The sequence below is a fragment of the Hibiscus syriacus genome, unplaced genomic scaffold, assembly GCF_006381635.1.
Source record: "Hibiscus syriacus cultivar Baekdansim isolate YM2019G1 unplaced genomic scaffold, ASM638163v2 tig00003715_pilon, whole genome shotgun sequence".
NCBI classification, from domain to species: Eukaryota; Viridiplantae; Streptophyta; class Magnoliopsida; order Malvales; family Malvaceae; genus Hibiscus; species Hibiscus syriacus.
Genome location: NW_024061980.1, coordinates 1,549,195 through 1,561,421, shown reverse-complemented (window position 1 = coordinate 1,561,421; position 12,227 = coordinate 1,549,195). Strand labels below are relative to the sequence as shown.

Sequence of the window (12,227 nt, the reverse complement as noted above, 5' to 3'; positions counted from 1 at the left end):
AACATGTAGCTAGACCACGTTCTTTGTAGTTTTGTTGTTCGAAAACTAGAACATATGGTTTTGTGTAGTTTTTAGATAATCACATGTAGAGCTTTGTTTTTTATGGATTTCATGGATTCAATTTCCTCTTGTTTCAGCAATGCATTTCTCAATACAAGTAAACGTGTTCATATATTTTACTTTCAGTAATGTCTTTTGTGAAAGGGTAAACTACATAAATGGTCACTAAAGTTTGAGTAAGTTTTTGTTTTCCCCATTGAAGTTTCAAAAATTTCAAAAGTTACAAATCGGTCACTCAGCCGCTAATCGCTGTTACACCAGTCACAGACGGTAGATGTTGCACGTTTACTTAGCTTACCTGGCTGTTGTTTTGCCACGTCGGACTAGGATTGGTTGACTATTTGACCGAAACAATAAAAAATCAATTTTATAGAGGATTTTAATTTATAAACCCTAATTTCAAAAGGAGGCAATTTGAAGAACAGGTGCTTTCTACAGATGTATTTGCAATCCTTCACGGTGAGATTAGAGGAATGGAGACTTAAGCTAAGAGACATTGAGGTGTTTTGCTACAGACGTATTTGCAATCCTTCACAGTGAAATTAGAGGAGTGGAGACTTAAGCTGAGAGACATTGAGGAGTGGATGAGCAATCGCTAACTATCCAAAGAAATAAAACATTATGTTGGACGTTTTGTTCAGTATAAATGGTTTGCAACTCATGGAGTTAAAGAAACCATCTTACATGGCTTACCTGCTGAACTTCGTCGTGATATTCAGTGTTACTTATGCTTGGACTAGGTTGTAAAAGCCTCACCAACCATCTCTGTCCTGCAAACCCAGACATTATGGATGGCGTGGTTGAACTCATGCATCTTAGTTATTTGAAAGGGCCCTCAGTTCATAATCTTAAGTACAGATACTTTTGTGGAAGCGGGATATAAACCTTGCTTGTGTACTTATCAATGAAGATCTCTCTACTGTCACGCTTCATTTATACATTTTTCTCTATGTAGAGTAAAGCTGCATGTGCAATTTTGATTGCAGCCAATGTCGAAACTTACGGGAAGGATTTTGTCACGACTTACAAACAAAAGCTACCGACAACCCTCATGCTTTTTCTATTGCAGACACTGCATATAATGAGATGATGAATGGTGAATGATGTTACACCAAGTTGTTTCCGATGTTCTCTTTATGTTTATAATTAATGTTTTGCAGATGGAATAAATCAATCACTGATCATAAGGTTTGTTGGATGTTCAATATTTTTTGTTATATATTATATTGCAATATTTTTTTCCCATTAAGCATAGTTTTTGTTCTATGAGCTGTAGAATTATAATATAAATTTATTCTACAGTTGGAATGTGGAGTTGAGAAAACTGAGACTGCCAAATTTGCAATGCAGTACCTAGCTGACATAATGGAGGTGAAATAGGGCCGATCATGACTATTTTAGGCTCGGGCCGAAAATAAAAAAAAATGAGCACATAATATAATTTTTTTAAAGAAATATGTAATTTAAAAATTTTATTAATTTTTTATTAAATCAAAAAAATAGTAATTCATTACAATATAAAAGATGTCAAAAAATATATTTAAGAATACAAATACTTATAAAAAATATTACAATCTTTGAAAATATTTTTCTCAATACATAAAAATAGAATTTGGTTACGACATAGCATTTGAAACTATTACAATTTTTTATCGTCGTAATCAACATATTTTTCTCAATACATAACATAACATTTGAAAATGAAAGAACGATCTTATCTAGAATTTGAAAAATATATAAAAATTAAAATAAAGAATTTGAAAACGTGATATATCTAGACTTTTAAGAACAACCTTCAATATGATTCAAGCACCACAATTGTTGATAAACAATTGTGACTTTACGTGTGAGAGAAATATGATAAATTAAAAAAATGAGAACAATAATTTTTAGAGGAATCGTGAAATATGGGAAGAGAAAAGAAGCATGTTAATTATACTTAAATTTTTTCCTCTCATCAAATTTTGAAGGGAAAAAATAACTTTAATAATTTTTTTCATTGATATAAAAAATCGGGAAAGACACAAATTAAAGAGATTCAATTTTTTTTTTTAAATTTCGAAAAAGAAATATTGAATTAGAATTTTATGGAAGAATATTTATTAACGTTAATATTGACATCTAAGTGAAGGAATATTTTATTGATAGACCAAAATGTAATTCATTTTTAATCTATCTAACAGACTCTTAGTGAAGGAATTTTTGCTTTTACTTGTGTATTTCATATTGAGTCGTCAAAATTACAAAAACAAGAGGAACACGACTTTTCTTCAAAAGCTTGATGATGATTGATCCAATTGCACGCATTGGCTGAGCTTCTCGACTTGGGGTCAGACCTTTAGGTTTAAGAATCTAGAATCCCAAAGGGTTGACACGTTGGTATTTAGACCATTGAAGCGCTTAGCTTAGTCCTAAAAATCTTACTAGGTGTGGGGGTTTCATCATGCAAACTAACTGTATCTCATGAGCCTTGAAAGACAAATAAACTTGAGTTGCAAAGCATTTATACTTGACAAAATGTCCAACACGATGATTTAATTCTTTGGGTAGTTAACGATGGCTCATCCACTCCTCAATGTCTCTCCGCTTAAGTCTCCATTCCTCTGATCTCACTGTGAAGGATTGTAAATACGTCTGTAGCAAAGCACATGTTCTTCAAATTGTTCCCTTTTAAAATCGGAGTTTATCAATTAAAATCCTCTTAAAAATTGATTCTTTATTGTTTCGGTCAAATAGTCAATCAACCCTGGTCCGATGTTGCAAAATGACGCCATGTAAGCCAAGTAAACATGCCACATCATCCGTTTGTGACTGGTGTAACGGCGATTAACGGTCGAGTGATCAATTTATCATAAAACGATAATGTTAGTGACTATTTTATAACTTATGAAACTTCAATGAAAAATAAAAGATTATTCAAACTTTAATGACCATTTGTATAGTCTCTTTTAGAAATCAGACCGATGAAAACAATTTGATCGCGGAATCAAATGCTGCGAGCCAAAGTTGACTAGGATTTTGATGGTTATTTGCTAACTGTAACAAATAAATATGTTTTCTAAACGAATCTTGGGTGAAGTTGAAATTTTTATGTTTATGGTATTTTTTTTTGAAGAGATTAAATATGTAATCAATCGCCTTTGCCCTTGTCCTTGCATGTAACTTAAAAAAAATAAAAGTTTATGATAATTTTTTAAGATTGCTAGTTATAATATATATTTTTTCAGTACTTAATAAATAATAATTTAAATTAATTGTAATTTATATTAATTAATTTAAAAGAGGATATTCTGGAAATATTAATTCATTGCAGTCCATACATCAACATCCTGTCATGTGTCCATTGATGTTCGAAGGGCATGTTTATTTGGAGAAATATTTTATTATTAGATAATTATCTTTCCAGAAAAAAATAATTTTATCTTTAATTTGTAAGTATATATTCTTTAGGGGATAAAAAATTTAACGACTGAACTTAAGATCATCAGTGTGGTTTATCGAAAATTTTCGAGTACAATTATTTTCAAAATTCAGAAGAAACGACATAAAAGGTTGTCTTTTAAACATATCGTCTGTTATCCTACCAAGGAATATTCAAGCAAAATGGCACACAAAATCTTTCACTTTTGTCACATTTGTGTCCAAAAGCTCTGAACTTTCGGGAAAGTGAAGCTCTGTACTCTCAGGTTCTCATTTTACTAACAAAGAAAATGAAAATGAAGTGATTGGTGCATGAAGATTTAGTTCTCCCTTCCCTGGAGTTAGGGGTGTTCAAAATTCGGTTTTAACCGAATTAACCGACCGAACTAAACTAATTCGATTAATTCGGTCGGCCACCGAATTAATTCGGTCGGATAACGGTTAAGGTTTTTTTAGATATTCGGTTAACGGTTAATTCGGTTTGAAATCGATTAATTAACCGAATTAAAATTTTAAATATTAAATATATTATATATATAACATATGGGCTTAGCCCAAATCATTTAAAATCCAATTAATAATTTAAGATCCAATAACTTTTAAACCTAAATCAATATTAATTAATTAAAATTTTATATAAAATTTATATTTTATAATTATATATTATTTAAATTAATTGTAAACTGTTTTTTAATTAAAAAATATTAAATATATTATATATAACATATAGGCTCAACCCAAACTATTTAAAACCCAATTAATAATTTAAGATTCAATAACTTTTAAACCTAAATCAATATTAATTAATTAAAAAATTTATATAAAATTTTTATTTTATAATTATATATTATTTAAATTAATTATAAACTGTTTTTTTGAATTATAAAATATTTAATTTTTATATAAATTAGAAAATTTTAAAAATTTTCGGTTAATTCGAAAATTAACCGAATTTTATTCGGTTTGATTAATATTTTCGAAAAAAAATTTGATTAATTCGAAAATAGTAATTCGGTCGATTCAGCCACCGAATTAACCGAATGAACACCCTATCTGGAGTTTCCAGGAATAAACCTATTCCATGCAGTACAAAAGATTATTCATTTGGATTAGTTCATCTTTAAAAGTATTAATGTTTAATATTTATATTTTGAACAGGTATCAAAATACGAGTTGAAAAAACCCAGATAACAGCTTGGTCCTCTCTACGAGGGAAGGGACGATATGAAGATTAATTAATAGCCAAAAGAATCCAACTTTAAAAATCTAGGATATTTACAGATTTCGTCATCCAAGTACTATTATTTTTCCATTAAAGAAAAGGGTTTCGTTTTTTGAATAGTTTTTATTTTCATGGATTATTGGATTTTGAGTTTTCAACACAGTCAATACGTTGAAAGCTACAAGGACAGAAGAAGCCATCTGGTGAGAGAAAGCTCAGGGATAGAAGCTACAACCACTATCATAGAAAGAATCCAACGGCTGACAAATTATGAGAATGCTGGTGAAAGGCTGATCTTTCTCTGGTTTCACTCTATAAAGGTTTTACAGATAGATATATAGGGACATAAAAAACTCTACGCTTAAAAAGGAGGGACCGGCCCGCCATTAACGCGATTCTTCAAACCTTCCTCAAAAACTCTCTTTTATCTTGCGATCCGTCATCGTATTCATTCTTCACGTTCTACTAAGCTACTTGCCATTACTGCCATCAAAGAAAAATTCAAGCTTTTGCTGCAAACTTGACCATTCCCTGTCTCAAAACCGTTCTTAGGTCCTTTCTGCTTCGTTTAATCTAATTTTGTGTTGGGTTGGGTTGCTTTACACAGAAAAAAGGTGTGCTATTTTTTCTTTTTTGGGTGGCTTAGCTTCTCGTTTTATATGTATTTTTATATTCTCATACTTGATGTTGTAATGAAAGTCATCATTCTTATGGTGCTCTGCTTGATAGAAGGGATAAGTTGTGGTTATTAAAACGTAGATCTGCTTCATTTCATTGTTGAATTCTGGTTTCTTATAACCAAAACGTTCTTTTTTCTCTGTGTTTCAAGATCTTCAGCAGGAGAGGTGAAGAGGGTATTTGTGTCTCAGGTATTTGATTTGATGGGGATTTGCTTAAGTGCCAGGATCAACGAGAGCCCAAGTAACACAGGTAGTTTGAGTTTCTATAGACAACCTTTTCTTTCCCTTTTTACGAGTATCATTCCAATATTAATTAAGTTGATTTTGTTTTTAGTTGCTTTGTACTTTAGATTGGCTTAATTAAGTACTGTTCTGTTTTCCTTTTTTCTGGCTATCTTTCATTTTATGTTGTTTCCTCTTTTGGGGTTCTGGTTGTTGGATGGTTTGAACATTTTAAGCTGCAATTTAGAAATTTTGGGTTCCAGTAGAAATTTCTTATGTTTTTTTTTGTCTACCAAACAGAAATTCTCTTTCTCTAGCTTGCTGTGAGATCCTGAGACTGAGTATCAGTGTGTTACCACTGTTGATTATTGTTAGCATATGGTTCATGATCCTTAGAACTATATTTTCTAGATTTCTAACCAGCTAAGTGAAACCCTATCCTAGTTTCCATTAATTTGGTTAACATTTCAGTTTGAATCTAAATATTAGAAGATTGAGTTTTGACAGGAATGGGAATTCTACTTGTAAAATTGGATTTTATCGATGAACTAATGCCTGCAATATTAAATCTTCTAACAGGAGGGTTGAGTTCAAAGTACGTGAGCGGCGATGGGAAAGACACGAGCAGTACAAGCAGCAAAGTCTCATCATTTTCGGCACCTCTGACACCCCGGAGTGAGGGTGATATTTTGCAGTCTCCCAATTTGAAGAGTTTCAGTTTTGCTGATCTCAAAATGGCCACTAGGAACTTTCGTCCCGATAGTGTGCTCGGAGAGGGCGGTTTTGGCTCGGTGTTTAAGGGGTGGATTGATGAAAATTCATTAACTGCTGCCAAGCCTGGAACTGGGACTGTCATTGCTGTGAAAAGGCTTAACCAGGAAGGGTTCCAAGGTCATAGGGAGTGGTTGGTGAGTCCACCTTCACTTCACCTCATCGTTCTTTCTGTGATGGTGACAGCCAATTATGTGCAGTTTCCTTAATTGCTTTTAAAGTTCTAAAATGATGTTTCGGAGGTGCGGAGATTCACTGGGTGTTTTTCTTCGATCTTACAGGCAGAGCTGAATTATCTGGGACAGCTTCATCATCCTCATCTTGTGAAATTGATTGGATATTGCTTAGAGGATGAACACCGTCTTTTGGCGTACGAATTCATGCCTCGTGGCAGCTTGGAGAATCATTTATTAAGAAGTGAGTTCTTTCTTTGCCATTTTTCTTATGAAATGGAACAATTTCATTTACTTAATATTTGAATTTTCTGTACCAGGAGGTTCTTATTTCCAACCTCTTTCATGGAGCCTTCGAATGAAGGTTGCTCTTGGTGCAGCAAAGGGGCTTGCCTTTCTTCACAGTGCGGAAACAAAAGTGATATATCGGGACTTCAAGACTTCCAACATTTTGCTTGATTCAGTATGACTTGTATTGTTTCATTTGATAATTGTCTGAAAAACCCGTCTTTCGTCAACACCTTTGTGAACCTTCTATTTTCATGCCATTGCAGAACTATAATGCAAAGCTTTCTGATTTCGGGTTGGCCAAAGATGGACCAACAGGTGATAAGAGCCATGTTTCTACCAGAGTCATGGGGACGTATGGATACGCAGCTCCAGAGTATCTAGCCACAGGTACTCACTGATATCATTTTGGGTGCTCCATTTAGTTTGTCTAATCGGTATTCATCAGCTTTGGTACGCCTATGGAGTCTGGATAGCGTAACTTTCAACATTCTTTCCAACCGCAGGTCATTTGACCTCTAGGAGTGATGTCTATAGTTTCGGAGTCGTGCTGCTTGAGATGTTATCTGGCCGCAGAGCGGTTGACAAGAACAGACCATCTGGAGAGCATAATCTGGTGGAATGGGCAAGACCTTACCTAACCAACAAACGTAAAATATTCCGTGTTGTAGATAACCGCCTCGAAGGCCAGTATTCAATGGAAGTAGCCTTCAAGGCCGCTTCCCTTGCTTTGCGATGCGTGTCTACTGAAGCCAAATTCAGACCACGCATGAATGAGGTTGTAACAGCATTGGAGCAGCTCCAGGATTCGGGTGAATCGGGAGGTAATCAGAATAATATTAGCAAAGCACCCCGGATACGCAGGCGAAGTACCGGTGATGCTAACAATGGAAGGAGCATTGCTGCATACCCTCGGCCATCTGCTTCCCCTCTTTATGCCTGATAACGCACACCATGAAAGCTGCTTCCCTTTGAGGTGTTTTCGTAACAATTTTCACAGCTCAGCCATGTACTTTTTTAAGCCTCTGGAGGTGACTGTACAGTTCTCGCTTTAGCTAATGTAATCAAAACCAGTCCAATAAAAATGCAAGTTCCACCTTTAACAAGTGTGTGCAATGCTGTAAATCCTTGGAGATTATCTAGTGTTTGTTGCAACCGTGAGCCAACTTTTGAAGAAAAACAAAGAGGGTGCAACTACATTTGTATGAACACAATTCAGGTTTTTATGAAATAGAAAATGGAGTTGAAAAAGCACGACCAAAACCCTCTAAAGTAGTCCAAAAAGACATTACCCGATGGCATCAAAAGCCCTCATTTAAAAAAAGGGGTAAACTACACACTGCAGTAATTAATGTTTGAGTAAGTTTTTGTTTTCATCACTGAAGTTTTAAAAGTGACAAATTAATCATTAATATTATCGATTTGTAACAAAATGATTTTTAACGTTATCGATTTATAACAAAATGGTCACTCTATCGTCATATTCGTTAAAATGATGATGTGAAAACGTTAAAAAATGATTAATATTTAATTTTTACCCCTAAATTATAGCTAAAACATCAAATAAGTCATTGAACCATGATTTTATATTTAATTTACCCCTAAAACTTTTTAATCTTTATTTTTCCCAAATACCCCACCACATCCACTATATTCGAACCATCTTCCTTACAAAATTAAAATGGTGGAGATTTAAAAATCGTTTCTTTTTCATTTTTATATATACTTTCGCATTTTCATTTTTTCAGGATGAGAGGTTGAGATTATTACTGCAACGACACAACGAATGGCAAATTGCAATATTGTTAAAACAAATGGAGTCAACACATCTATTTTACTTAATCAAAGAGTTCAAGAGATACAAAAAGCAGCAAACAAAACAATGAAACTTCAAAACTTGTTGAAGAAGCTGAAGATGGATAACCACGCATGACAAAGAGTGGCACGTGAGAGCGAAGCGATACTTGTGTCTTAAAATAATAAGCTGTAAACACTACGAGAAAAAGTAGCTACCACAATGGAGTCGACGATGCAAAATCATGCTGTGAAGTTGAAGATCAACAAGACGAAGAAATAAATAGAAGAAGAAGGACAATGATTTACAAACACTGTGATACTCCAAGTGTTTGCGTTTGTGAGAAGAAAAACTTGTTTTTCTTATGTTAATAATTTTCATTTGAGCTTAGTTAATGTTTTACATGAAGTAACATTGCATTGAGTGAATGAAAATTATACAACTTGAACTTGTATTAATAATCTTCGAGTTTTACTAAATCACTAAACTATGACCAAATTCATGAAAATAACATCCAACAATAATAGCTATGATTATATTTATGTTCATTTTATACTATTTTCTGCTTATTTGAGTGATTAACAAGCAACATGGTACAGAACTTGTGGTTTGACAGGGAAAATCATGTTAGCGACCGCATGTCTAAAACTAACAGTAGTTTCCATAGTAAACTTTAAACTAACAAGAAAAACATGAACTATACAATAAGATAGAAAATACCAACATAGAAATGTCATCACTAAGCACAAAAAAATTGTTAAATAATTTGACCCAAAACGACTAATAAACGAAAATATTTTGGTTAGTGATTGATGTAATGTGTTACTAATTTGCATTATGATTATTTGCCAACTCTTGTAGAGTCCAGTAATACCCTAAAATTTTATCTTCTGGCCAAAATGAATAAATTAAAAGTTTAGTGGTCAAAATATAAACTTAGAAAAAGTTTAGGGATTAAATTGTAATTTCAAAAATTTATGTATTTTAGTTTCATAAATGAATATTTTACCTCAATAATGACATTTTCGTGTCACTCATATTTTTCGTACGGAGTTGGTATTAAAAGCTATAAAGTGATAAAATTCGAGAAAAAATCGAATAATCGGATTGAATAGAATATTTGAGATTTTTTGAAGGATGATAAGGCAAGGTTAATAATGTCATTTTCATGCCTTAAAATGGTAGGATTTACTATGGACCATTTGATTGAAGTTGATTTTCTATGTTAAATCTAAGTTGTTAGATGAAAAGTGACAAGATTGTAAAATTGAGATATTTCAAGGGCAAAGTCGATAACTAATAACTTATTGGTTTATTATTTACCTTTGAATGAATAATTTGACATGTGACAAGTTCATGAACATGTAGTTATAATGGTAAAATGGTCATTTGACATTAAAATGAGTTTTTAATTCATTTTAGTTAAATAAATGACAAATGTCTTATAGTTTTTAAATAAAATTTTCAAGATTTTTCTTCATCATCCTAGCCATTGTCGTGAGCTCTCCAAAGGTAAGATAATTTTTTTTTTCAAGCCAAATTATTAGGAATTTGGAGGAAAGCACGAAAAACAAAATTAAAATACATGAAATTCTCAATCATTTTATACCACTTGTTCATGATTTTCATGTTTGAAACAAGTTCTTGATTTGGGAAGATGAAGGGATGTTAGGTTTTGATGTTCCAAGGCTTGAATATGATGTAGTTGAATCATTTTTATGCTTGAAATATGATGAAAAACAATTAAAATGGTATTTATTCAATTCAACAATTAGAGTTTCAAGTAGAAATTGAAAGTTTAAATTGTTTTTTATATGAGATTGATTGTAAATGCTTAGACATGATGTTTGGAGGTTGAATTCATGCTTGAATCAAGTTGAAAATCAAGTCTAAAGTGACTCTTCATATTTGCCTTATTGAAGAAAAATAGAAAAAAATTATGAAATTTTTATTAAGGTTATATATGATGAATGAATGATTATATAAGCTTTAGAATGTTATTTGGATCAATTTGAAAGTATGTAAAAGTTAAGGGACTAAATTGCAATGTGTAAAAATAATGGTCTTGTTGTGGGAATTGATTATAAATTGATGTATAATGATTAATTGAATGGTTGAAAACTTGAATTTGAAGTGAAATGACAAGGGGTTATTTTGAATTTTTTGGAAATATTAGGATGAATTCTAAAAGAATTCATTTTGATGTTTAAATTGTGATATTGGAAATAGTTATGTGAATTATTCATTGATTTGAATATGAAGGATTTGAAGTTGTATTTTGAAGTATTAGGATCAATATAGATCGTATGAAACAGAATTAGTATCGAATAAGCATTGAATTTTTTTAGGAATTTCTTTCTTACTATGCGCATATGTTAGTAAGATACTAGCATGTACTTTGAAATGTACATGTTTTGTTAATAATGAATGTGTAGATATTGACCAAAATCGAGATCAAAGTAAGCTTAAAGCGAAGGAAAAAGTTCAGAAGTGAGGCTTGAAATCAATAAGAAGGTTTGATAGTAAAGTATACCATGCAAGTGTATTCTAACTTACATTATTATGTGTATGATATGAGGAAGACTTGCGATGATTCAACCTTGAATGTTTTGGAAATGAAAAAGATTTGAATCATATTATGATGTATTTTCATAATATTTTGTTAAATGGTATTTGAATGATTTCGGGTATAAGCTGCCCAATGCACTATTGTATGATATTTTGATATAACAAAATATTGATATCTTTGATTCATGGATGATATATGATTTTAATAAAAATGCCCGTTGTATGTACATTGAGATTGTCTAGTATAGTTGGCATGCCATAGAGGTGGAGTATCAACATTTGCATTATGCACGTAGTAATGTGATTTTGGGTACTATTGTGCGCAGTTGCATTGAGTACACGGTAATGTGATTTTGATACTATGTTACTCTAGGGAATGCAAAACATAGAAATGTGATATTGATACCACGATATTCCCAATTATTGATACATGATGTTGCATTTTACATTACTTGTATATATGTATGGCACTAAAAGTGCAATATGTTGATACTATGTGATTTGTGTACTTTGCAATCTCATTTAATAAACATTGGGCTATGAATTGAATGAATGGAAAAAGTCCGGATTTGATCAAGTCGATTGAAAGTTAATCTTTCATCGAATACTCTGATTTAGCATTAAATGCTTTATATTGAATTGTTAAATTACATATAATTTTGTAAGAGAATGACTTTGAAATAAGTCCGTTTTATATGTTCATATGTTACTACATGATATTTTTTATACTATTATCTATGTAAAATTTTATATAATGATATACTTTACTTTAAATATGAAAATGCCTCATTAAGTGTATACTTAGCGTGTGATGATTTTTACCCGTAGGTGAAGGATATCGATCAAAGTAAGGAGTCGTAGTCTTTCGGCAACATCTATTGAGGATCATCTCTTTAGTATCATTATGACATCTTTTTGATGTTTTTGATTTTCTAGTTGGCATGTATATTTATGTGTTAGTAATGCTCAAACATGACTATATTTTAGATTGTTTTGTAATTTTTATCTGTGATGGTTTATCATGAATA

The 12,227-nt window shown here is 32.0% G+C and overlaps 1 protein-coding gene across 1 annotated transcript; it reads left to right on the top strand.

The window, feature by feature from the left end:
- Positions 1-5,128: 5,128 nt before the first annotated feature.
- LOC120180478 (probable serine/threonine-protein kinase PBL9) lies at positions 5,129-8,090 on the top strand. Its single transcript, XM_039185797.1, has 8 exons — positions 5,129-5,316; positions 5,543-5,632; positions 6,184-6,512; positions 6,657-6,792; positions 6,869-7,011; positions 7,103-7,226; positions 7,343-7,820; positions 7,866-8,090. The coding sequence occupies exons 2-7, from the start codon at positions 5,584-5,586 to the stop codon at positions 7,777-7,779; spliced, it is 1,218 nt and encodes a 405-aa protein (XP_039041728.1). The 5' UTR covers positions 5,129-5,316; positions 5,543-5,583; the 3' UTR covers positions 7,780-7,820; positions 7,866-8,090.
- Positions 8,091-12,227: the final 4,137 nt, after the last annotated feature.